The sequence below is a fragment of the Xenopus tropicalis genome, chromosome 7, assembly GCF_000004195.4.
Source record: "Xenopus tropicalis strain Nigerian chromosome 7, UCB_Xtro_10.0, whole genome shotgun sequence".
NCBI lineage: Eukaryota > Metazoa > Chordata > Amphibia > Anura > Pipidae > Xenopus > Xenopus tropicalis.
This window is the reverse complement of record NC_030683.2, coordinates 121,337,041-121,363,874: the sequence shown is the minus strand read 5'-3', so window position 1 is coordinate 121,363,874 and position 26,834 is coordinate 121,337,041. Positions and strand designations below refer to the sequence as shown.

The 26,834-nt window shown below is 39.6% G+C and overlaps 1 protein-coding gene across 1 annotated transcript; it reads right to left on the bottom strand.

Moving 5' to 3' along the window:
- Positions 1 to 1,862: 1,862 nt before the first annotated feature.
- On the bottom strand, positions 1,863 to 26,834 carry siglecl2 (sialic acid binding Ig-like lectin like 2). The gene is given in 11 exon segments (NM_001126945.1): positions 1,863 to 2,963; positions 4,348 to 4,441; positions 5,360 to 5,462; positions 6,382 to 6,612; positions 7,662 to 7,703; positions 10,645 to 10,899; positions 11,982 to 12,011; positions 14,294 to 14,587; positions 15,755 to 16,141; positions 23,091 to 23,219; positions 26,630 to 26,834. Coding segments are annotated over 10 exon segments (1,683 nt in total). The 5' UTR covers positions 23,167 to 23,219; positions 26,630 to 26,834; the 3' UTR covers positions 1,863 to 2,792.

Sequence of the window (26,834 nt, the reverse complement as noted above, 5' to 3'; positions counted from 1 at the left end):
GGAGATGCCTGACACAGTGCTGGGAATCAGCATTCTCATTGGTCACTTCTCTTGCACTTATAATGAGATGGTTGCTCAGTAGAATTCTCATTGGGCAATTTTCTTGCAGTTTTTCCACAACTTCTATAGCAAAACTGAGTGCAAAACAAACAGGGAAAATAGATGAAATGGTAGAAAGAATTCAAAAAAACTTTTTTAAAAGTGTGTGTTAGTGTATACATGTGTGTACACATCTAAAACGTATGTGATTGTGTGTGCAAATTTGGGCAAAAGTATGCAAAAAAAAAGTAAGTTTTAGTAAAATGCATGAAGCGTGTGTAAAAAATGTGTAAATGAGTGTGTAAATGGCAGCTGGGCCACTGGCAGTGATGGAGGGTCTCTAGAAGCTACAGCAGGAAGGCTGGGGGGGGTCTGTATTTAAAGACCTAAAGAGCAGAAATTATATCACTTAACCAACCTGACGGCCCCTTTGGTTCATTGACAAGGGGATTGTCAGGGTCCCTGACTCTCTGCAAAAGCCGCTTGGGCAGAGAAAGACTCTAAATGCCAAAGAATGAGTTGCCTACCAGCATGTAAAAGTGCTTGGCAGGTAAAGAATTAAGTGTAACACCTATCTGGCTATAATATGGCCAACCCAGGCTAGTAGCGTGCTGTAGAGCATGTGTTACATGCGACCTTAATACAAAGGAGTGGGCCTCCGCTAAATGGGAGATCAATAATGGAGCTGAGGGTGTTGTTGAACTACAACTATATAAGCTGGTGTAGTGCAGATATAATAATGGACGCCAGAAAGGTTCTTCATGATGAACTAACAACTTGTTTATTATGTAAGACACTTAAGAGTAGTGCAACAGGGTATATACTCACAGACACAGCAGTATAGGATTAGTCACAATGGAGAATAGCAGATGTGACACTTAAGGAACAGTATAGCCCACTTGAGGATGTGCAGAGTGTTAGCTGGATACCTGAGATGAATACCCTCACTGTAGGGAATGTTTCCAGCCGACTATGGTCCAGGGGCACAGCACCTTCCTGAATCCTGCGTCTAAACCGGTCCCTCCAGAAAGGCAAACAGAGCCGGGGTAGGCTAAACCCTTAACACTCCTTTGATGGGGCTAAATAGCTGCCCTTACTAAATAAGCTATCTGTGCTCACCACTCCTAGAGGGTGCTATTAAATACTTCTGACTGTGTTGGCTTTCTCTCGTTCATGGGGCCCTGTCCTCGACTTCAGAAATAGATAGTTCTCTTTACTGGGGCCTTATGCCTCCAGGCTCAATGGTGTGACGCCTGAGACAACAGCAGCCAGAGAGGAAGACACTCCTCCTTGCAAGACACTATATAGTCTGCAGAGGGGAGTGGTCAACCAGGGCTAAACCTATTAGGAGTAGCTTAATAACTGTAACCTGAGTATAGAGGGCTCTGCCCTATAACAGTAAAGATAAGAATAGATAGGGAAGTAAAGCCATAGGGAGCTTAACCCTATGGGTCCCTACATAAGCTTTTGCCTTATGGTTTAGTGTGTATGATTTTGAGAGACCTGTGGGTCTATAACAAAAGATTTTTGGGGTTGCAAAGAAAACTATGTTTTTGTATTTAGTTTCTAATCTGCTCATGTGGATATGTGGCCACAGCAATTTATATAGATGATTGGTGATAAATTGATTGGTCAACTGCAGTTAGACCGAAGAAAGCACAGCTCTGATAGGTTGCTCTTATTCAAGCAGAAGCTCTACTCCTGTATTGTAAAGTTCCACCGTGGCCTTAGATATCAGTGGGTGCTTGCAGCCGTTATACACTAGAGAGGGAATAAAGGGAAAGAAAGGGCCACCCTGGGCAATTATAATGGGATAAAAAAAGTAAAACAAACTGTTTCTTTTATTATATATTAAACCAGATTTACTCTGTGGCAGAAGATAACAAAACACACCATTTTAAATACATCCAGACAACAATTATTACAATATATCATTGTATTCACATTAAACATGATTTCTTTATTGCTACATTCGTGGCTGCCGTCGAAACAGTTATTGGATCTCCGGTGATTTGCTCTTATTGTATAACTAAAAAATACTGGCAAAAGTAGTTTTTCTCAGTACAGGAATAGGGACCTGTTATCCAGACTACTTGGGACCTTGGGTTTTTCAGATAAGAAAAAACAATGATTTACACATTAAATAAACCCAATAGAATTGTTTTTACTCCAAAAAATATTATTATTATAGAAATAATTACAATTTTTGCAGAGCTCCCCAACACAGTGGGGTGCCCAAAAATACATAAAACATGAAGTCTGGTAGGAAACCTGTATATACCTTACCCGTGCAAGCTTACAGTCTAGAACAGTGATCCCCAACCAGTGGCTCGTGAGCAACATGTTGCTCCCCACCCCTTGGATGTTGCTCCCAGTGGCCTCAAAGCAGGTGCTTATTTTTGAATTTTTGGTAAGGAGGCAAGTTTTGGTGCCATAAAAACCAAGTATAATGCCAAACAGATCCTTCTATAGGCTGCCAGTCCACATAGGGGCTATTAAGTAGCCAATTATAGCTCTTATTTGCACCCCCGTGAACCTTTTTCAGGCTTGTGTTGCTCCCCAACACTTTTTCCATTTAAATGTGGCTCACAGGTATAAAAGGTTGGGGATCCCTGGTCTAGAAGAACCCCACGGTACCCTGAGAATCAGACATAACCAGCAAATTTCTGTATCTACATTGTCCCAATGAGTCTCTATAGTACAACAGTCCGTCTTTATTTACATTGGTGGATATCTTCAATATATCTTAATGATTAATTGTGTTTGACCACAGAATATATGATCTCTTCTGTTTGAGGATCTTCCTTTGGTTTGAGTTTTGAGAAATCGAGGGACGCATATTGCAGCTCTTTGTCATCAAAGCTCATATACAAATTTGAATAATCCTTATCCCGTTTGGCTTTCTCCGTGTCCATGTAGGATTCCTGCAGAATATCAAATCATAGTTCTGTATGACTATATGGGCTATAACATACAATGCATTGTACTTTATTACAAGATAAAAAGTAACTAGAGTTGTTGCACAGTATATGTCGGGGAAGTACCGTACAAGTCTTCCTCTTTCCTTTGTATCTATTTATTGTGATTTTCTATAGAACTGATTCTCAAATATGTGGCAGAACTCCTTGGGGGACTGCTCAACCTGAAGGTCAGGGTGATATTTTGTGTAAACATGTATTTGCTGTCTTAAACATTTACATAGTTACATAGCTAATTTATTTGGGTTGAAATAAGACAAAAGTCTTCAGGTTCAGCACCTTCAACTGACCCCCAGATCTGTGAAAATAGATCAGTCTATACTACTGTACTTGTTAAGAGTATTCATTTTCCCTTGCAAGTGACTTTTCTAGAGAGCAAACAAACTCCAACGTTGTCTTTGTCTTTCCAGTTTAATTGTTGAATTCTTTTTACCAGTTTAGTTGCAGTCTCTACACTCTCTCCAGCTCATTAATATCCTTCTTAAGGACTGGAGCCCAAAACTGCCCCCCATACTCACGGTGAGGCCTTACCAGAGACCTATAAAGGGGCAAAATTATGTTTTCATTCCTTGAGTCAATGCCTTTTTTATGGAAGGCAGCACTTTCTTTAGTTGCAACTGAGTGACTCTGCCTAGAGTTACACAGTTTGTTATCCACAAATTCTCCCACTACCATTTAGTGTATAACTAGCATTTATTTTACAATATCTGTACACATTTCATAACCTAAGTGAACCTTTTGGAAGCCCTGGCCAAAACCTTTTGGAAGCCCTGGCCAAAACCTTTTGGAAGCCCTGGCCAAAACCTTTTGGAAGCCCTGGCCAAAACCTTTTGGAAGCCCTGGCCAAAACCTTTTGGAAGTCCTGGTCAAAGGTTGGACCTTCAATGGGGTCTTTAACTGAAAAACTGTGACAACCGCTGCTCTATAATGACATTTGTGCTAGCACATGATTTCATCTTATTTCCTAGGTGTCCCTTACCGCAGAGCTTTCCAAACTGGAGGTCTCAGACTGAATGAGTTCAAGGGTAAGATTTGTATTAACTAACAAAACTTGAGCTCTTAATCCCCAATCTACATTGATCAATATAAATATTAAATATGTATAAATATAAATGTGTGCAAAAGAAGAGGAAAAATAATCCCCTAAAACAGGTATAAAATTTGTTATCTGGAATGCTTGGCACCTAAAGTTTTCTTGATAGAGGATCTTATTAAATAAACCCAATAAATAAATATGGGTGTGGCTCTAATGATAAACCTTTCTATTGGTTTTAGACAAGGACTGAGCTTTTGTTTGCAGAACATACCAACAAACCCAACATTCACTCACATTGTTGATGCTTTGTATATTCTCTATGTTATTGTAAATCACATCACCATCACTCTTAGGCATCTCTTTAGTGTCCTCCTGTACGTTCTTCTTCCTATTAGAAATAAAATAAACAGTAGATCAGTGTTAATTTTTTGTTTTTATATACATAACCTACCAATATGTGTACAGACCTTTTCTAAACTGTTAATTAAAATAATAATTCAAGATAAACTGAATCTTTTCAACATAATCCAAAACAGTTTATTACATGTAAAGTTATAAATAATATTACCAATGGATCTCTAGTGCACACAGCCACAGTATTCAATAAACGTTGTATAGTTTAAGCCAGGATAGAAACTGTGTGGATGTGCTCCATCTTGGAAAAGATCAACTAATTTGCTCACCTATAAGACTGAATATATACATATACTGTATAAGGATATGGAGGATAGTCCAACAGATCTCCTCCAACACTCACTCCCCATGGTGCCTTTGGACTGGTCATTTTAAGCAGTAACAGCCAGGGTAAGGAGGGATCTTCCAATGGCCACAGCCAAGAACAATTCCTTTTCTTTTCTTATTTTGGGTCTATGTGACTACTACAGTATTACATGTAGCACTGTCTACATAGGATATAGAATATCATTTTCGCTATGTTTTTGAGTTTAGAAAACAATTCCACATTCCAGTTATCAAGGTTTTTACACGAAATAAACTTTGACTTAAGGTGGACAGATTTCAGCTGCCAATTCGGGTTCTTCAGATCGGTTCGGCAGCTTATCTGCCTGTGTATTGGCACCCCTGACGGACCTCCCTGACCAACATCTGGCCTAAAATTGGTCAAATCTCTATCAGGCAGGTTTGATTTTCCAGTCGGATTGGGGACCGCAATGGCTCGTTGGTACAGTGCATAACAAAAAGCAAGAAACACATAAGAACTTTCATCCATCTGTTTCAAAGCACCGATCCCAGAAAAGATAGTGTCATAAATGAATAGTATCAGAAGAAATGATCACAAATCACTCACTTTCTCATCCATCTGAATACCAGCACCGCCGCTATCACCGCAAGTGTGACAAATAAAATACAAAGTCCCACAATGAGTAAATTTGTCTGAGGCTTTTGTGCAGCTGAAAAAGAAAAAAAGAAAGGGTTTAATTACATCTTAATGATCATATGAAACTAAACATCAAACTGCAGAAACTCTACACAGCAAAGGAAATAAGGGGGGCACTTTATAGCTCACTGTCCCAGGCAGATACCAGGTTAGAAAGCCCATACTTGCATGGATGAGTCTTTGGCAAATTTGGAATGTGGCGTCTACATTGTGGTACCAAGCGCCATTGAGATCAGCTGCTGTGGTTTCTTAACAGTTAATAATGGTTTATTATGAGGAACAGGGAAATTTCAGGTGCCACAATTTATACAATAAACGGGAACTAAACAATTTTTGCTCAACCACACTTGGATTTTACCATGCTTTCCTGAGCTGTTACTGGGCTACATACCCAAGCTTATTTTATTTGATATTATCAAGAATAAGTACAACTGTAAGATGTAGTCCAACAACACAAGGATTGTATTTTTTAGAACATCATTGCTCTATAAAAAATTTTGGTCAGTGACAAAATTTAAAATGCAAGAAATCCCCCAATGAGAATCCCAGCTGACTTGAGGAAAAGCCCCAATGGGCTCAAAAAGTTGCATTTTTATTAAGATAATGATACAGAATAACCTATTTGTATATAATAAACATTTTTTGCATATAATGTGTGTGTTTTTAAAGTATAAGTTGCAGGGAAATTCAGAACCTGTTGGTTACGTGCACCACAGATTACACTATAGCAGGGAACAGGTCAACTGTTTAACTTTTAAAGTTGCATACAGCGGGGTGCACAGTCAAAAAAAATATACAAAATATTATTGCAAGACTGGCACACCCTATTTTACCCTATTTTTATTGCACAGAATTAAATTTATGTATTTTTATATATATATAATCTCAGCCATAATACACATGTTGGTCACAGTTGTGTTGTTTATACTCACGCGTGACAATAATAAGGATGGAACTATTTGACAGTCCGTATCTATTTGTAGCTTGGCATGTATATACAATATCATTTGTAACCTGGACCTTCAGAATACTGCTTTCAGAACATGTTTTGAGTGGATCATTCTGAATCCAGGACAAATTTGCTGGGGGGTTACTTTCTGCTCTGCAGCTTAAGGACAGTGTCGATCCTTCTGGAACAGAGTCATTTACTAAAGGAAGGCAACCTGGAAAGATAAACAAAATTGGAAATAATATGAAGAGAAAACAAATTATAAATAAAAGGGTTGACCTGATCGCCTTATTTCCCCCACTTAACCCATAGCAACCAATTAGCAGGTTACATTTACTGCTCTTCTGCTTAAAAAGCACACAATTCGTTGGTTAGTATGGGTTGATAGACATGGAGCACTCTGTGGGAAGTATTGAAACTAGAGCTCTGTATTTCCCCGTTACTCCAGCCTCTTCTAGTTCATATCTCTGGCACCCTTCTCCAAATTGACACCAGCGTTTGTAGCTGAGTACCTCAGGGTTTCCCCCAAAATTTTAAAGGTCGGATACAAGCAGAAAAGCAAGTCCAGGCATCTTGAGCACCAATAGTGTTGGGGTTGCCTTGTGATACTATGGACCTATCATTACCTGTTTAATTTAATGGGCAAGACTAACATGGTCACATTTCAACAGGGTAATGGCAAATGGGGTGGCTTCCTACTTTTTCCACTGGCACAATTCCCAACAGGAATGCTTGATATTGCCACCTATTGTCTTGAAGGTAACTGTCTGGACCCTGCTGGTTCACATATGGTTCAGGCAACAGTTACTCAAAAATGCTGAATGCCAAACTTCATATGACAATTTAGCCCTAGATACATTTAAAAAAAAGCCCAAATTGAAAGTCAATCATGGTGCTACTTGCAGTTAGTTACTTTATATTCTTGGAACTATGTCTGAACGGATGATGGACCAATGTTTTCCTATGCCTGTAACCTTGTTATTGGTTTAGGGAGGTCCTCTACAGGGAACATAGACTGACAACCATTATATTACAGCAAAACAACTAGAGAACTCATCAGATATGTACATGTGTATGGGTTCTGGGAATTGTAACCAACAACTACTGTTACATTGCATTCAGTATCAGTATTGTCTCTATATACCCCCAGTTTTGGAGGAGGGAAGTATTTCTGGGCAATGGGTGCCTTCAGTTATCCATTTAGTATATCACGGGGCTGGTCTTCATTATACTGAGGATCAAATAAATCCATTGTACTATTACCTTCTGGCTTATCTACACAGATCGTTGGCTGTCGGGGGGGATCTAAATAGAATACAAAGAAAATAGACTTTAAAAGCTAATAAAATGAAAAATCTATGCACTTTAGATCAAAATTGTCATTACGTTTGCAACACGGTAACATAAATCAGTTCATATGTAAAACCCTGCTTTATCTAAATAAACCATTTCCATATAAATATACTTATTTAGTAGTATGTGCCATTGGGTAATCCTAAATAGGAAACTGCCATTATAAGTACTAAGGGCCGCCCCCTGGGATCATAGGATTCACAGTGCACACAAACAAGCCAAGGCACACATACATGCTAGGCCCCATCAGCCAATGAATGGACAGAGTTCTGTCTTTTGCTCCCACACTACTTCCTGTTACAGTTAGAGCTGCATCACTTCCTGTCAGCTGATCTCTGAGGAAGCATCAATCATTATCATTATACATAAATAACGTTGGCCTGTGCAACAGGGGCACAGGCAGGGGTATCAGGTAAGTGATTATAATCACTGGGGGGAGCCTAAGGTGTGTGTCTACTGAGTAGAAGGTACCAGAATTTTCCACCCAAAACCCCAGTTTTTTTTTTTTATAGTGGTCAAGAGCAAGGCCATTATATTAGGGGCATTTGTGGGCAGCGCAATACCTTTGCTCAGTTCATGGCTTAAATTCTCAATAAAAATTTGTGTAGCTCCATTCATGTTGGGGCCGACCCACCAGGAAACATGAAAACAACAGACTTATATACACGGAGCACACAGACCCCACACGGAATTGGCTTTGCTCATGTTTGTGCATTGTCTGGAAACAATATGTTTATTAAATGAAAGAAACAGTATAATAGCCGTGTAAATAGAATAGTTTAGAAAGTAAAATATTTGCAAACTATATAATGACTTATCTGCTTGCCCAGGGATGTGTAATCCAATGTTAAACAGACACCAGTAGTTACACTGCCAATGCACAAATATTGCATCACTGAACTTGCTTTCTCTTTCATTATTTACTTCGACTGCCCTTAATGTATGGCGCCATATGGGAATAAAGATTTATAAATGGCCCCCAGTGTTTTGAATTTCCCGAGTGAGTCCCCCTTACATCCCTGTGCTGACACCTGTCCGCTAACACTAACACCCCGCTGTAATGACATAAGTGCAGTCCTGCACCTCATTTTTACGCTTTAATTACACTATCAGAGCACACATGAGGCGGATTTTTATAGAAAAGTAAGAAAGTATGCATTTATGTGCCAACTTCTGCCCCACTGATAGGCTGTGCCTGTGGGCAAATGGGGTGGAAGCCAATAAATTGGCATTTTCTCAGCCAACATAGTTAAGTTGATGAAGAAAGCACCCTGTGTGGCACTATCCTTAGCACATACATCACTACAGAGTGTAAGTAAAGGTATTGTGACCCCCACAGGGACCAAAGTAAGCCAAAAGCAAAGGGGAACTTTGCCCCTGTCTTCCATGCTAGTTGAATTGTGCCACCCCAAAGAAAACAGAGGGGTTGGGGGGAGGCATGCGGGCATCTTCCATCCCAACTAGGGATGCACCAAATCCACTATTTTTGGATTTGGCCGAACCCTGAGTTCTTCAGAATAGATTTGGCTGAATACCGAACCGAATCCGAATTGCATATTTCTGCACACACATGGCGCTATTAATGAGCAAATCTGTCCTGTTTTGCTTTGCCAGATAATTTGCAAATCATTAAAAAGATTTGCGAAATGGCAAAAATGACACGCAGCAAAAACAATTAACTCACATCTTTTTTTTACATGCACAATTTACCAAGGGCGAAATGCAGAAATTTGAGACAAATCCATGCCTGGCAAAATATTTTGTTCATCACTACTGCACTTGTGGAGCAATGTTATAACAGTTGCAAGTTCTGCTCCAGATTGTACTGCAGTTTCCCTTTACATAAGGAATGGTTTTCTCTACATAAATTAAATTGATGTCTAATCTGTTCAGTGTGTTCCCTATACCCTCGATCTCTTTGTATGCACTCATTTTATCATTACAAGGATGACTTTTCATTCATCCATGTAATGATAAAATGAGGGAAAAGGGAATCATTTAACCATTAAATAAACCCAATAGGACTGTTCTGCCCCCAATAAGGGGTAATTATATCTTAGTTGGGATCAAGTACAGGTACTGTTTTATTATTACAGAGAAAAGGGAATCATTTAACCATGAAATAAACCCAATAGGGCTGTTCTGCCCCCAATAAGGGGTAATTATATCTTAGTTGGGATCAAGTACAGGTACTGTTTTATTATTACAGAGAAAAGGGAATCATTTAACCATTAAATAAACCCAATAGGGCTGTTCTGCCCCCAATAAGGGGTAATTATATCTTAGTTGGGATCAAGTACAGGTATTGTTTTATTATTACAGAGAAAAGGGAATCATTTAACCATTAAATAAACCCAATAGGGCTGTTCTGCCCCAATAAGGGGTAATTATATCTTAGTTGGGATCAAGTACAGGTACTGTTTTATTATTACAGAGAAAAGGGAATCATTTAACCATGAAATAAACCCAATAGGGCTGTTCTGCCCCAATAAGGGGTAATTATATCTTAGTTGGGATCAAGTACAGGTACTGTTTTATTATTACAGAGAAAAGGGAATCATTTAACCATTAAATAAACCCAATAGGGCTGTTCTGCCCCCAATAAGGGGTAATTATATCTTAGTTGGGATCAAGTACAGGTACTGTTTTATTATTACAGAGAAAAGGGAATCATTTAACCATTAAATAAACCAAATAGGGCTGTTCTGCCACTAATAAGGCCCCCATAATAAGTTCATGCTGGAATAAATATATTTTGCAATTATAATCCTGGTCATGCTGGTACTCTGAACTGTATGCACCTGGGGCAAGTTTTGAAGCTGTGTGCCACCCAAAGGACATATATATATATATATATTAACATTAGAATATACATCACATAGCTGTAACTTACATTCCACAGAGACACTGACAGAGCTTTTGTTGCTCCCCCTTTGGTTCTGTGCCGTACATGTATATACAGCGGTGTCATTCTCTGTTACATTCTGAAGTGAAAGAGTCAGATTCTGCCCATTCTGCTTGGTATTCCCAACCGGGCTGTTTCCTCTAGTCCAGCTAATGTTGGCCGTTGGGTTACTGTTGACTGTACAGTAGATTTCCTTGGAGTCGCCTTCTCTCACAATTAGACTGCTGCTCTCTCCTGTCCCCCCTGTGATCGCACAGCAAGGCATAAAAATGCATCATTAATCATCAAATATTAGAAAAAAATTAGCCAATAAGGCCAGACACACTATACAGAATCTGTAGACTGGTTCCAACAAAGTAAGTCAGGCAAGGAACACAGTGTGCATAAAATACACTTGGGATGTAGAAGGATTAGTAATGAATGACTCCAGACACTGGAAAATGTAACTTAAAAATAAGTCTTATAAATAAGATATTAATAGAGTACAGCGCTGCGGAATATGTTGGCGCTTTATAAATAAATGTTAATGTAATGTAATAGAGGCTTAAAAAATGATGTGAAAGGATGTGAATGGCTGCTCAGGCTCTAACAGTTCCCTGTAGGGCAAGAGATAAGAATGATATATTGTAACAGGTTATTTTATTCTTTGTGGGCAAGCATTTGGTTAGGGTCACTTTAACATATAGCAAAGACAACAAAAAACTAATTACCCCAAGTCTCACCTTAATATGTCACCTTGCTCGCCCCCACCCTGACTGCAGCATTGATTAGATGTCATTGGGCCTAGCTCTGTCTGGGCAATGGGCTTGTGAAGCTTGCCATAGAAAGCCGCCAACTCTGCCTCTTCAGCAGCTTAATGGCTTGTTGGGACCCCTGGGAGTGCCAGATATCTATTAGGAAGGTTTTTAAATCCTATCTGACAGGTTTCTGCAGACCAGTGCCTGGGTGGCCAAGTTGGGCAGATATTCTTTCAGTTGGTGAACTTGCCAAATGGGTAGATCTTTCCCTAAGATCTTTCTTAAGAAAGTCATTGACTGTTGGGTACTGCCTAATGGGGCTTGTTTGCACAGGAAAACCCCAATCCATGGGCATGTCTGATCATAATGGGTTGTGATCTATGTGGAGAAGGGTATGACCTTAAACATTTTAATTTTTAGTTGTGAAAGTGCTTGATCAAAATGAATCTGCCCAACAGATCAGCGGTCATAATGTAAAAGCTTTATTGTCCTCAATAGTAGCACAAAGGCACGAACATAAAATTATTTCCTCCCAGCCCCCCACAAAGCAGCATTAATATGCAACAGGGTCTGTGCATGTAATATTACCTGGAATAGTGATGTTCAGAAGGGGCGTATCTGTAACACAAACACATTAGACATATTAAACATCATGTATGTAGATCTCATTTATGCCAGCAGAGAGGGGAAAAGCGTGGAAGCCTTCCAGCCAGCAGTAAAGCAAGGTTTAGTCACTATTAACCTTAACATCATCAAGGAGGCTGATTTAATTAGAAAAACAGCACCGGGGATGATAAGAAATAAAAAATGTTCTTTGAAGACATTTTAGTCAGTTTTACAGCCGGTAACATTTTTTAGCTGCAAATCGAGATTCAATAGAAATACAAAGCATTAGAAGGAGAAAAGCTGGTGGGGCTCATTGGCTCATTAAAGGAACACTAAACCCAACTTGTACCCCCTAGATCTCTATAGAAGTTGATGAAAAACGTAATTACACATGAAAAACAATTCACCAATAAGTATTCTACTGACTGAAAACTTAATTAGAGATGCAAGAGAAGTGACCAATGAGAATGCTGATTCCCAGCACTGTGTCAGGCCCCTTGCTGGTACCTTACATATAGAGATAATGATGGCATTTTTCCCGTCATTATATGGCACAGGAATCAGACATGGGGATAAAGGGACAGACTTGTTCAGTGCTGGGAAACTGTGCTTATTGCTCCCAACTCCAATTGCAGGAACAGAGAACAGGGAGCCGGATTTACTCACATCAGCTGGGATTCTCATTGGGGGATTTCTTGCATTTCAATACTGCTGTGGGCACTGGAAAGTCTGAAAAGTTTTATTGTGCAATATTGCTTTAAGAATACAACCCTGATGTGGCTGGACTACAGCTCCCAGCATGCCTCACCCTTCATTATATGTTACATTATTCTGGGATTTGTAGTCCAGCAACAGCTGAGTAACGTTGGGTTGAGCCGCGCTGTGCAACAGGGTTTAGTGCCACTTTAATAAATAAGTGACCATTCGATATGCAAGTTATTCGAAATCCAATTCACAAACTCAAAAATGATTAAATAAGCCCCTCAATGTAGGGAAACCTTAGGGTCTTATACCCCAGTGCTTGTGCAGGGTGCGGAGGTTGGCTGTCATTGGAGGAGGAGGTTCAAGCTTAACATTTAACCCAATCAGTAGTTGTCTGCTTCTACTTTATGTATTCTTCTTAAATATTTAATTCTGCTGCTCTAGTGAGTGAATGTTTTTACTTGCTGATGTTCTTAAGTTCATTATGAAATGAAAATGACCTAAAAGCTTTCAGGTTTCACATGAAGTTACTGTAGTTCACACAAAGTTTGGCCCCATTCCTAGGTAGGAGGGAATATAATACCTGTGGTTTTTGTGGTAGGGATTTTGGCAGCATTTCAATACTATGTATTATCCAAAGGTGGTTATACATTGCATGCATATTTGGGAACCTGGTGATCCTGAATGATATCTATGTACTATGGGTATCAGTTGGTTCTACGATTGGGCAGGTTTGAAAATATTACTTTGGGATGCACCATGTTGGCCAGTGTATGGTGCATCAGCAGTTGGTAAAGTAAAAATGAGCCAGAGATCCTTGTGGCATACACAGAACCTCACTGCTCCTTCTTTAGTCATCAACTATAACTGTGTCCAATTGTATATATGGGTACATAGTTTATAAACAAATCCATGCATTAGGCAATGAGGGCCCTGCCCAGAGGCTGGCAATCTATAGGGGAGGGGATGGCTGATACACAAGCTATAGAATGATGTGGCTGTGGGGGAAATATATGTTGAGAAAATATTGACAGGTTAGTGGAGAGGTAATGAGTCAGCAGAATGCGATGGGCAGAAATTGATGTGCTATGGGATATCCCCTATCATGGAAGAGTTTTAATGGAACATTTAAAACTCAACGTAGAGGAGTGTCTGGCACTGTGGGGTTATAAATTCCACAAGTTGGAAGTTGCTCTGGTGAAGTCCTGGAGGCATGAATTGAATGGGGTTATTAGTGCAGAAGATAGTTTAAGAACATTAGAGGAGTGAAGTGGTCTGTTTGGAGCGTTCCTGGAGGCTTGAACGGTGGAGCACTGAGAGCTTGTAGGTGAGAGAATGGAGTGTAAATCTGAGAATGTATTGGTAGCCAGTGCAGGGATTTGAAGAGAGGTGAAGTAAAAGTGGTTTTGTATTTTGGATGGATTGTAGAGAAGATAAGTGAGTAAGGAGAAGGTTGCAATAGTCTAAGTAGGAGATGAAAAAGCGAGTGCTTTTTAAAATGCATGTATTAATAACACTTGGTAGCACTGGCTAGCACTTTTTGGGAGTTCAACCACTCCTTAATAATGAAACCTGATGAAAGGAAGACTCACATTCAACATTCAAGGTGATGCTTGCCTTAGCAGACCCATGTTTATAAGTCACTGTACAGTTTAAGATGGTATTATGGTCCCTCGGTGATGGAGTGAAAGTGATATTGGACCAGTAGCTGAAGTTCCCATCTTGGTGCTGCAATGTATGGTTCTGTGTTCTTTCTGTATTTACACTTCCTTCCCATGTGAAGGTTGGAGAGAGCCCAGGGCAGTTTGTAGGAGCAGTGCAAGTCAGAGTCACTTCTTCCCCAGCGATCAGACCCTCGGTGGGAGATATATCAGGTTCTTTCAGGTCTGCAAGATGTATGAGACAAGGAGGATCATTTATTGGTACAAGGGCAAATTGATAAGTGCGCAAATGAATTAAAATGCAATGCAATGCCATCTGAGCCTACCAGCAATTCCTCAGTTCCCTTAGACGGTCGAGTCAATAGCCGCAACTGACTTGCACCAAGTGAATTAGACTCTTATTAACAACATGTTCCTGTTTTCTTATTCAAATGCTGGGAAATTGCATTGCACAATTTACCAAATCAGATGCTACATTGTATTCGTATTAGTGCATAATATGGAATGGCTGTAAATGCAATTTAGCATGTACCCTCTATTAAACTGTCATTCTGTTGGGAAAAAATGCTGCATTGTGGGTAAAAACACATTGCGCTGTGTTTGCAAATGAGCCTTTAGGACTAAATAGTTGCTTCTTGTTACAAATAACTAGGGTTGAGCTATTCTTTTTATATGATACAGATTTGTACAGTAGCAACATTTTCCCAAATGACAAGCAAAAGTACCCACTAATTCCAATGAATTTGGGGCAAAAAAAAAGCCCCAGAAATGTTGGCAAAATTTCACCACCTGAATTTTTTCAGCAGTGTTGTAAATTTTTAGTGAAATAAGGGAATTTTCCCTTATCACTACAAATAATTCATTTAGGGATGGAATAATTCTCTACTGCCAGAATCCTTCCTCTCTAGCCCAAGCCTTAAGCAGAGATGGGGATTATCTAGAGAGGCCTGAATTTGTGGGCAGGCAAATAAGGCCCGGGCCTAGGGCAGCAAAGATCTGAGGGCGGCATGTCACCCGCTGGGTGGGTCTCCACTGGGGACTGGAGGGGAGATCTTGACAGCTGTTTAAATCACCACCCGTCTCTTCCCCAGTGCAGCCAATCAGAGAGGAAGGTGGTACTAGCTCCAGGGGAGGTGCAAGCACAAGGGGGAGCGAGACTGGGGGAGGGCAAGCAGCCTTGGGGCACACAACTTTAAAATTCGGCCCTGGATCTAGAAGAAAGCAATAGCAGCTGCTGTTGTTTTTTCTGACAGATACCTCTTCTACTGCTGCCTGCATCCCACAGTGAGACCTATTCCCTCTTCTGCATTGTACACTGACCATGATCTGTTTGGTTCTTTGTGAAGAAATGGCAGCCTGTAAGTTAAACATTTTGTTTTTATTTTTACTCACCTGTCACAGATACAGATGGTTGGGTACCAACGTAGGAAAATTTTAAAGAACCTCCATCCTCAACTCTGAACTGGTACCGTTCAGTATCTCCTGGTTGTGCATCACTGATAGAGAAGGAACAGTCTCCGGCACTCACTTTCCCAGTGAATATAAAGCGCCCGTTTGTTGTATCAGGGAACCGAGAGGAGTCAGTAGAAGCTGCAACTGTTTTTTTATTTACAAATCCATTATATCCTTTATACCAGATTCCAATGGCATCTCTGGTTAAGGTATAACCGGGACCAACAGTAAAGTTACAGGGGATGCGCACACAGAGCCCCCTCTGCACTCTCACCCCTGCTGGGGCCTCTATTTTAAACCCTGGTACAGACTCCTGACAGTTCATTCCTGTGGGAGAGATAAAATATTACCAATTAAAATGTGCTGTGTTTATTATGCTAACATAATAGTAAGATAGTCACATTTACCAAGGTTTACATAACCATTACAGCACAGGGGCTCAGTGGGTAGTGCTTCTACCTTGCAGCACTGGGGCTCAGAGTTCAATCCCAGCCAGGGCAATATCTGCAAGGGGTTTCTATGTTCTCCCTGTGTCTGTTGTGGGTTTCCTCCCACACTCCAAATATGTACAGAAAGGTAAATTGGTTGCTGACTAAATTGATAACTGTGTGTGTGAATATGGTAGGAACCTTAGATTATAAGCTCCTCTGGGACAGATGTGAGTGATGAATAATCTGTGAAAATGCATTGGTGTTATACTGTATAAATAACTATAAAATAAGTAAAAAATGATTTCATCTAGGGGCTTTTGAACATGCGCGTTCCACCTGTGTTCAGTGCTTGCCTGTAGAAAAAATGCAATGGCACCCAAGAGCTATAACTGGGACTAGCCCTTTAGATACTTTATTACGGAAGTGCAACGTTTCGGCACTGTGCTTGCCTGTGCCACATTGAGTACAAACCCATAGAAAATGGCAGGGTTGCATTAAAGTGATACTGACACGAAAAAACAACTTTGAATATGAAATCTGCATAAAAAGTTGCATAAAAAGTTGATTATTTTTTGCTGATAGGGCTGCTTTTGTAAGTAATTGTTACTTGAAATCCCAAAACCTGACTGTTTTGCCAACCTGACTGTCCTTTCTCAGCCTGACAGTTACAGCTTCTAATGCTAACAGCCTCCTGCTGGACAAATATGGCCGCCCCCTCGTAGAGGAACATGGGGGATCAGATAGGGAATATAAAAGCTTGGATAAATACTTTTATGGGCAAATTATAAATAGCATGCAATGACAGTGTTATGATAGATGTAAAAAAGGTTTAATTTCTGGTGTCAGTATCGCTTTAACTCATGCATTTCCTTGTGGTGAAACACATGAAAGCTCCACCACAAGGAATCATGAACTCATGTGTAGGAGCCCTTTTGGCTTAATCACTTTCAAGACGAGTTCTTGGGGCCTTTCATGAAAAAATAACACAATGCCCAAGCCAATATGGTACCTGGGCATACACACTGGCATACTAATATCAATAAATGGTGATTCCCATGATAAATTATTTTTTATAGTTGAATTGCATGGCCTACACCATAATTACCTATTGGTCTACAAACAACTGCTGACAGAATGGCACCAAGCAGAAACTTTACAACAATTCCAATTTATTGAACAGCGCTGTGGAATTTTTTGACCCTATATAAATATGTGTAAATAATCGTTTGTATTTATGTAGGTAGGGTTGGCTCATTTATACTGTGTTCTTTGTTTCACTCTGCAGAAAAATTACTCGAAATAAAATAACAGTAGGGAAATCACAGGCAGTTATACATGTAATTTTAGGTAGTCATGTGACATGTTTCAAACAGAGCCCTGTAATAGCATACTCTGCACCAACAAGTCATGTGACCACCCAATTAAAGGTTTCAATTAGATCAGTTACAGCCTAGAAGTTCCCTGTTACTTGTGTATTTTAGGCAGTATGTTTTATTAAATCATTTACTTGTTTTACAAAGGCGACTAATTACAAATTTCTATTCATCTTCTAGGAATAAGCACAACTTTCCCTTTTTTGCTAATCATCTTCTAGGGTAATTAATCCCTAGCAACCAGATAGCAGTTAACATTCCAACCTTGTTGGAACAAAAAATGATACCCATACGTCATCCAATATTTTATAATCCATCAATTCCTTACCTAACAACATTTTATTGGTGAGTGTTGGCCCCTTTGCCATTAAAAACTAATGTATTTGGTTCAAATGGAGACCTTGTTTAACCAATCTCTCTAATTAGAAATGCTGTATTTTGTATAATGAACATAAACATAAACATTTTGAATGTACTGCACAAACCCAGAGGGTGAGAAGCCTAATTAAAGTAATAATTTAGGCTTTCAAAGTTGTCCACAGGGGGCTGCCATCTTGTTACTTTGCAAAACCATCATTGTGAGACCAAGGGCATGCACATGCTCAGTTTGCTCTGGGCTGCTGTCGGGAGGCTAAGCTTAGGGATCGGAGTAAATTATCAAAACAAACAACACAAGTCACATAACATCTGCTATAGAAGCTGACACAGCAAACCTGATTAATAATAAGAATCATAATATGCAGACTGCACTGGTTCCTGTGTTGCCATGTAATGTAATGTGGGTTTTATAGTGTTTTGTACGGTTAAATAAAATTTCTCAGCTCTCTAGAGCCAGCGGCTGCATTAATATGCAAAATAATCCCCCAATGAGAATCCCAGCTGATGTGAGTAAATCCGGCTCCCTGTTCTCTGTTCCTGCAATTGGAGTTGGGAGCATTAAGCACAGTTTCCCAGCACTGAACAAGTCTGTCCCTTTATCCCCATGTCTGATTCCTGTGCCATATAATGACGGGAAAAATGCCATCATTATCTCTATATGTAAGATAACAGGGAGATGCCTGATATAGTGCTGGAAATCTTATAAGCATTCCCATTGGTCACTTCTCTTGGATATATAATTAAGTTTTTTTTTAGCCTCTATAGAAAACTAGTGATCTGAAAATTAATCCTGAAGGGATTCCCATAAATGATACTGGCACAATAATCCCATGGGCACAGAGACACAGGGGTATTATGGATACGGGTCTGAATAAACTAGTGCTGCCCTATTACATGCATTTCATTAAGCATATCATATATGTACTTCCCTCTCCAAGCTTTATCCTGAGTACAGCAGCAATCACACACGTGTAAGCAATGAACCAATGACAAGAACTGCCCTTTTCTATCATGAACTATGCTGGTATTTAGATGGCATTTCCCATACAAAACAAAGTTTTGGGACCTTATGCTACAAACAGCTCCATTGGAAGGTTAAATTAAGCAGAGGTCTATAGCACAACCAAAGAACTTCACTTTTTTCAAAGTAAAGTTTAATACACAGTCTATTTATTATAGTGAGAGCCCAAACTCTGAACTGAGTGTCAGTCACTTTGGGAAGGAACATAGGGCCTGATTCACTAAAGGGCGATAAAAATTATCGCACGCTTTTTTGCGTTAAAAAACGCAAAATAACTTGCACGCGATTCACCATAGTATTATCGCGTGCGAAAAATCGCCATTTTTGCATGGGGTATTTCTCGCACTAGTTTTACCGTTTTGCGTTAATTTCCGCGCTGAAAAGAATACGATCGCATGATTCACTATAACTTTTGCGCGCTAAATATCGCATTCGGCTATACGAAAATTAACACCTACTACAGGCAGGCGAAAAATTATAGAAAAGTACAGTAAATGATTTTTTGCAATAAAATATGGACTTACAGTGTTATTTATTCAAGTCTGTGTTTCCCCCAGAGTGACGCAGCCGCCAGTTTCAGCGAAATGTTCATTTTTAATACAGTCATTTTCCGCAAGTATTGGCGTGTATGGCTAACATGGCATGCGTTCATTTGCGCAACTATTTCTATTTGGCTACAAGTGATGAAATGTTTCGCCAGGCATGGATTTGCAGCGAATTTTTGGACGTGCGTTGAATTTTTTCGCGGCGGATTTTTTCATGCGTTTCGCAAAACAATCCGCCAATGGCAAAACGCATGAAAAAATTCGCCACGCAAAAATTCACCGCACATCCAAAAATTTATACAAGTGTCAAAAAATAATAGTCATGGGCAACAATTTTTTTGCCCGCACAACATTTTTGCCGTTTCGGGGATCTTTCGAAAGATTTGCTAATTTTTCACTAAAGAAACCAGAACACATTTGCTCATCACTAGCGGCTACTATTTATAAGCATCTACTATTTATATGTGGCTAATATTTATATACACCATTTATATGCTTCCACAATTTTTATACACTATTTCTATGCTACTATTCATATTCGGCGATTATTAGCGTAATTTAGCGCATGTACAGGCAAATACGGCATTGAAATAGTCTTTCGCGAGTTAAATAACGCTTGCAATATCGCGCGTAAAAAAGCGCAAGTATGCTTATAGTGAATCGTGCGAAAAATCGCCAAAATTAAGTGGCGGTAAAATTTTTTAGCGCACAATAAGGATAGCGCACGTTTTGTCGCCCTTTAGTGAATCAGGCCCATAGTGTTTGTGCAGAGGTTCCCCTGTACATATCATGTTGTTCTGCCTATACACCTACTGGCACAGTTTGGCCTCTCCCCATGTGTAATGCACACAAACCCCCATGCAACTGGCTTAATAAAATCTAAAAAGTAATTTATAGTCTTATAATGAGTGTTTGTTTTTTAATTTTTATAAAAAAAAAGGACTTTGTGAAGAGTATATGGTGTACAAATTAAAGCTGCTAATGCAATTTGCATTGGACATGGGGGTGATCCCAAAGTGCAAATGCAAGTTAGAATACTGCATATGGAAAAACCTTTGTAATGGGGAAATATCTTCCTAGATGGAGTGTTTGTATAAGTAAAGTGACTAAAGCTTTTGTAAGTTTGTGTTCTCCATATAATAACTTGTCTTGCCACAATAAGTTGTGTTTTATTGTGTTTTGTAAGTTATTGGTATTTTTGTCTCCTATGTGGGAGTGGTATATATTCATTTTGCTACTAAGCCCTAGATCAGTGCTGTCCAACTTCTGCAGTGCCGAGGGCCGGAATTTCTCGCGCATACATAGTGGAGGGCCGCTAATGGAAGGCAGTTTTGGCCATTTTAAACCACACCCACTTCAAACCACACCCATTTTATCACAATGGTGGTAGTGCAGCAAAAACCCAAATGCTTGGTCCTTACTGTGGGGATTTCAACCATCATTCATATGTGAAACAATTATATTATGTCATATTAAGACATACCCTAAAATCCATATGACTCCTCCTCCCCTGTGGATAGCACAGCAACCCCCAGCATATAAAACTATGTGCAACTAACACAAAAGAAAAATCGGATGTATCCCCATATACTTAATCTATTTCTAGTAAAGAGGATTAAGTCCTAAATCTCGCTGTGTTCTAAGCAGATCAAAGCTACATGTACCAATTAAACCATTGAGGTCCGGGTGTAAAAACCCCGGACCTATCTCCAATACGACACAGCAGAAGTTCAGTCAAATGTAACAAATCCAATTGCTCACCGGTATAGTAAGTTGGTCCGGGTGCTCGGGGCCCCGAACCCGCAGCCAAAGGGGGAATGCATCCGGAGCGTTTGGTGTTCATTTCTACTAACCCCCAGCATATAATTACACACCTTAGGGACCATTTAATGGCTATTTCCAACTGCTAACAAACTCCCAGAACAAACCCTTGCCAGGTTCACCTCCCACAGGCACCTACTTGTGTGTGCCATACTCTGCCTGCCCTATGATGCCTGTGTCTGCCATATGCTGCCTGTGTGTGCCATACTCTCCCTGCCCTATGTTGCCTGTGTGTTCAATACCCTCCCTGTCCTATGCTGCCTGTTTGTGCCATACCCTCCCTGTCCTATGCTGCCTGTTTGTGCCATACCCTCCCTGCCCTATGCTACCTATGTGCCATACTCTGCCTACCCTATGCTGCCTACACACAGACAGCATAGGCCAGGCAGTACATACAATGTGTGAGGTGTGAACAGACAAATAATGTGGGTGATTACAGCCTGAGCATGAGGTGTGAACAATGCAGGGGGTGAACAATGCATAGCATAGATTAAAAAGTGTGAACAGTACAGAGGATTACATATTTAAACAATACAGCCTGATTACAGCCTGAATCTGAAGTGAGAACCATGCAGGGGGACAGTTAATCTCAGTACTGATACCAATTAAAGCTTACACAAGGGTAAACTATCAAAGCAGCCAGACAGGTGGGGGGCCACACAGAGGGGGGTCGCGGGCCGCCAGTTGGACAGCACTGCTCTAGATTATGTGAGGGGGAGGAAACACAGTTCAGCATTTGGGATCATTGCAATATGAAAAGAAAAGTCACACAACTAGGGATGGAGTGAATTAAGGATTCAGCTAAAGTCTAGCTCCAAGCTCAACTGTGATTGGTTGGCTTGTATGCATGTTTAATAGTGACCAGGCAGTGACTAGAGCAAGCCGGCATAGGATAGAAGAATATTGTGAGTTGGCCCCCTAAGTTCAGGTCAGTGACATCAGCCAAGAGCAGACTGAGCATGTGCAGTAGTTGGGCAAGGCAAAAGATGGAGAGCTACTGTGGGCATCTTCAGGGGCATGGGTCTTCATTTCTATAGAGCTTTGGTGGCTTTGGGCTGGTACAGGGGCTCAAAACACATAGCTAAATATTTCTAGCCATATTCTTTTTGAGGCTTTGGTTTCCCTTTAACGATACGTTGAGGCAGATTTACTAAAACTCACATTTTTCTGACTATTTTTTGTTTACTTTTTTTAAGTCAATAAACTCATTTCCATGAATGTCAGACATTTGCCAAAAAAATCAGAACTGAGAAAGATGTGAAAAAGTTACAGAAAAGTTGTGAAAATGGTGACTTTTTCTACTTGTCGCACGATAGCCACAACTTTTTCTTATTCTCACACAAATGCCAGGGTCAAAAATCTGAAAACCAGTTGTAAGGTGGGCTCATCTGCTACTGACTACTCAACGAGTTTTAGATTAGTATTTTCAGATTCGGAATTGTTGCAGTTTTATCGCATAGTAAGGGCGGGGCATTTTATAATGGTCAGATTTTTTTTTTGCTGAAAAAAGAGTCACTACTTTTTTTTTAAGGTTTACCAACTGTGTGACCCAGTAACATAGCCCCAAAAAGTAACTCCAGACATAAAGGGCACCTATCATAACAAAACGTGGTGCCTTCACTCCACTTGGTGAGCATTTTTCCAACATTTTTACTTACATGTAAAGAGTGATATTCATTTTATTAATACAAAGTTACCCATACTCACCCTTCCACTGCACTGACAAAATAGACAGGAGAATAATATGGTATTTCCAGTAAAACCAAGATCTTCTGCCCCCCATCCTGATAGACAGCCAGTACAGATGGGCCTACACTCATAGAAGGGCTACTTTACCTAGAACAGATAAGGTTAAAATCAGACTGATACAAAGAGATGGCTACATATGTCTGATAGACTTTATGGGGGTGCAAATACACACAGAGCTGCAGTTCTTCTCCATAATAGTCAGCAGACTGGATTATGCAAGGCCTTATTTATCATGCCTGTAAAGGTGCATCTATATACATATATATATACTGTATATATATATATATAGATATACTGTAGATAGATATCTATCTGCAAGTTACCAGGGGGGCAAATTCTTAACCTATTGCAACTGTACCTTGTATTTATTGTTACACTTTGTATTTCGTATTATTTATTACTTATTATTACTTATTTATTACTTTAATAACCCCCTGTTGTATTAATCTATCGTTCTACTGTACAGTGCTGCATATATAAGTAGCACTTTAGAAATAAAGATATACATACATACATACATACACTCATGGCTACTGTGATGTTTCCGTTTTTAGTGGATTACTGTACAACTCCCAGCAAACCCTCCCAGACAACCTTGGATTGGGAATTATAATAGACAGCTCCACAGCCATACATTTTCTCATTTTCCAAGCAGCCCATCTGAAGTTTGGTGCATTTTCTTAACGCAGAGGAGCCATTATTACTGAATGAACTTATTAAAGTATTTCATTCATAAATGGGAGAGAGCAGAAAGGTGTTCTACTGCCTGACCTGGTGTCAATGCCACCTTAGGGGGTACAGGTAGTTATCTTTTGTGGGAAGAAACAGAAGCAGCAGAGGCAGAAGACATGTCTATTCCAATAGGGGGCTCAAGTACAGGTATAGGGTCTGTTATCTGTTAACATGTTAGCAGAAAGCTCCAAATTACAGGAAGCCCATCTCTCTAAGACTCCATTTTAATCGAATAATTCAAACTTTTAAAAAATTATTCGCTTTCTCTGTAAACAGTAGTTTTCATTTGGTCCCAACTAAGATATAATTACCCCTTTTTGGGGGCAGAACAATCCTATTGGGTTTATTTAATGGTTAAATGATTCCCTTTTCTCTGTAATAATAAAACAGTACCTGTACTTGATCCCAACTAAGATATAATTACCCCTTATTGGGGCAGAACAGCCCTATTGGGTTTATTTAATGGTTAAATGATTCCCTTTTCTCTGTAATAATAAAACAGTACCTGTACTTGATCCCAACTAAGATATAATTACCCCTTATTGGGGCAGAACAGCCCTATTGGGTTTATTTCATGGTTAAATGATTCCCTTTTCTCTGTAATAATAAAACAGTACCTGTACTTGATCCCAACTAAGATATAATTACCCCTTATTGGGGGCAGAACAGTCCTATTGGGTTTATTTCATGGTAAAATAACTCCCTTTTCTCTGTAATAATAAAATAGTACCTGTACTTGATCCCAACTAAGATATAATTACCCCTTATTGGGGGCAGAACAGTCCTATTGGGTTTATTTCATGGTAAAATAACTCCCTTTTCTCTGTAATAATAAAATAGTACCTGTACTTGATCCCAACTAAGATATAATTACCCCTTATTGGGGGCAGAACAGCCCTATTGGGTTTATTTAATGGTTAAATGATTCCCTTTTCTCTGTAATAATAAAACAGTACCTGTACTTGATCCCAACTAAGATATAATTACCCCTTATTGGGGCAGAACAGCCCTATTGGGTTTATTTCATGGTTAAATGATTCCCTTTTCTCTGTAATAATAAAACAGTACCTGTACTTGATCCCAACTAAGATATAATTACCCCTTATTGGGGGCAGAACAGTCCTATTGGGTTTATTTCATGGTAAAATAACTCCCTTTTCTCTGTAATAATAAAATAGTACCTGTACTTGATCCCAACTAAGATATAATTACCCCTTATTGGGGGCAGAACAGTCCTATTGGGTTTATTTCATGGTAAAATAACTCCCTTTTCTCTGTAATAATAAAATAGTACCTGTACTTGATCCCAACTAAGATATAATTACCCCTTATTGGGGGCAGAACAGTCCTATTGGGTTTATTTCATGGTAAAATAACTCCCTTTTCTCTGTAATAATAAAATAGTACCTGTACTTGATCCCAACTAAGATATAATTACCCCTTATTGGGGGCAGAACAGCCCTATTGGGTTTATTTCATGGTAAAATAACTCCCTTTTCTCTGTAATAATAAAATAGTACCTGTACTTGATCCCAACTAAGATATAATTACCCCTTATTGGGGGCAGAACAGCCCTATTGGGTTTATTTAATGGTTAAATGATTCCCTTTTCTCTGTAATAATAAAACAGTACCTGTACTTGATCCCAACTAAGATATAATTACCCCTTATTGGGGCAGAACAGCCCTATTGGGTTTATTTCATGGTTAAATGATTCCCTTTTCTCTGTAATAATAAAATAGTACCTGTACTTGATCCCAACTAAGATATAATTACCCCTTATTGGGGCAGAACAGCCCTATTGGGTTTATTTAATGGTTAAATGATTCCCTTTTCTCTGTAATAATAAAACAGTACCTGTGCTTGATCCCAACTAAGATATAATTACCCCTTATTGGGGCAGAACAGCCCTATTGGGTTTATTTAATGGTTAAATGATTCCCTTTTCTCTGTAATAATAAAACAGTACCTGTACTTGATCCCAACTAAGATATAATTACCCCTTATTGGGGGCAAAACAATCCTATTGGGTTTAATTAACATTTCAATTTTTTTAGTGGACTTAAGGTATTGAGATCAAAATTACAGAAAGATCCTTTATCCAGAAAGCCCCAGGTCCCAAGCATTCTGGATAATAGGTCCAATACCTGTATCAGCTTAGTGTGGGACTGTGCCAACAGATCATAAAGAAATAGGACTTGGTACATTCATCCAATGAAGCTCGCTTGTACTTCAGGCTGCTATTGGGCACCTATGACATTACAGCTTTTGAGGTGCAACAAATTGCTGAGGGTTGCAGCTAAACAAAACCTGGGGGGATGCAGTCTCATAATTATCTTAAGGACCACTTCTCCCAGAGGCATGTGTGGCATTCCGAGAGAGACAAATCCTCATTGGGTGAGGAGGCACAATTTCAGCAAGAGAAGTAAGGCATCTGTAGGCTCTTTGCTTTGTCCAACTCAACACCCAGCGGTTCCTTTACACACAGGCTGTTTTATCTGTAGGTTTGATTTATACATTATCCATGTATACAAGCAAATCCCTGAGCACAATTGTACACTATTATACCCTTTATAAATCATATGTGGACTATGATATACCTCTCCTGCTCGCTAGTCATATACACTTTCTAGAACCCATTTGAATTGCAGTAGAGTGAACTGTAGATGTTGTGCGTATAAAGTTGAAAAAAAAGCAGCAGGATTTCTCTGTATAAATAAAAAACGATCTGCTCAGCAGCCCATAGTAGATGTCCATCTCCTTACCTTGCCTTCTGTTTATTCCCTGTGGTTTCCAGCTTGATTTTCAGTTTATCCACAGTGCATTTCCACTCAAATATTTTGGTTATTTACATGTATCGCTTCTCACAGCCCTCGCTCATGTTATTGCCTGTGTATCTGTGTGTGTCTGTGTGTCTGTGTGCCTGTGTGTCTGTGTGCCTGTGTGTCTGTGTGCCTGTGTGCCTGTGTG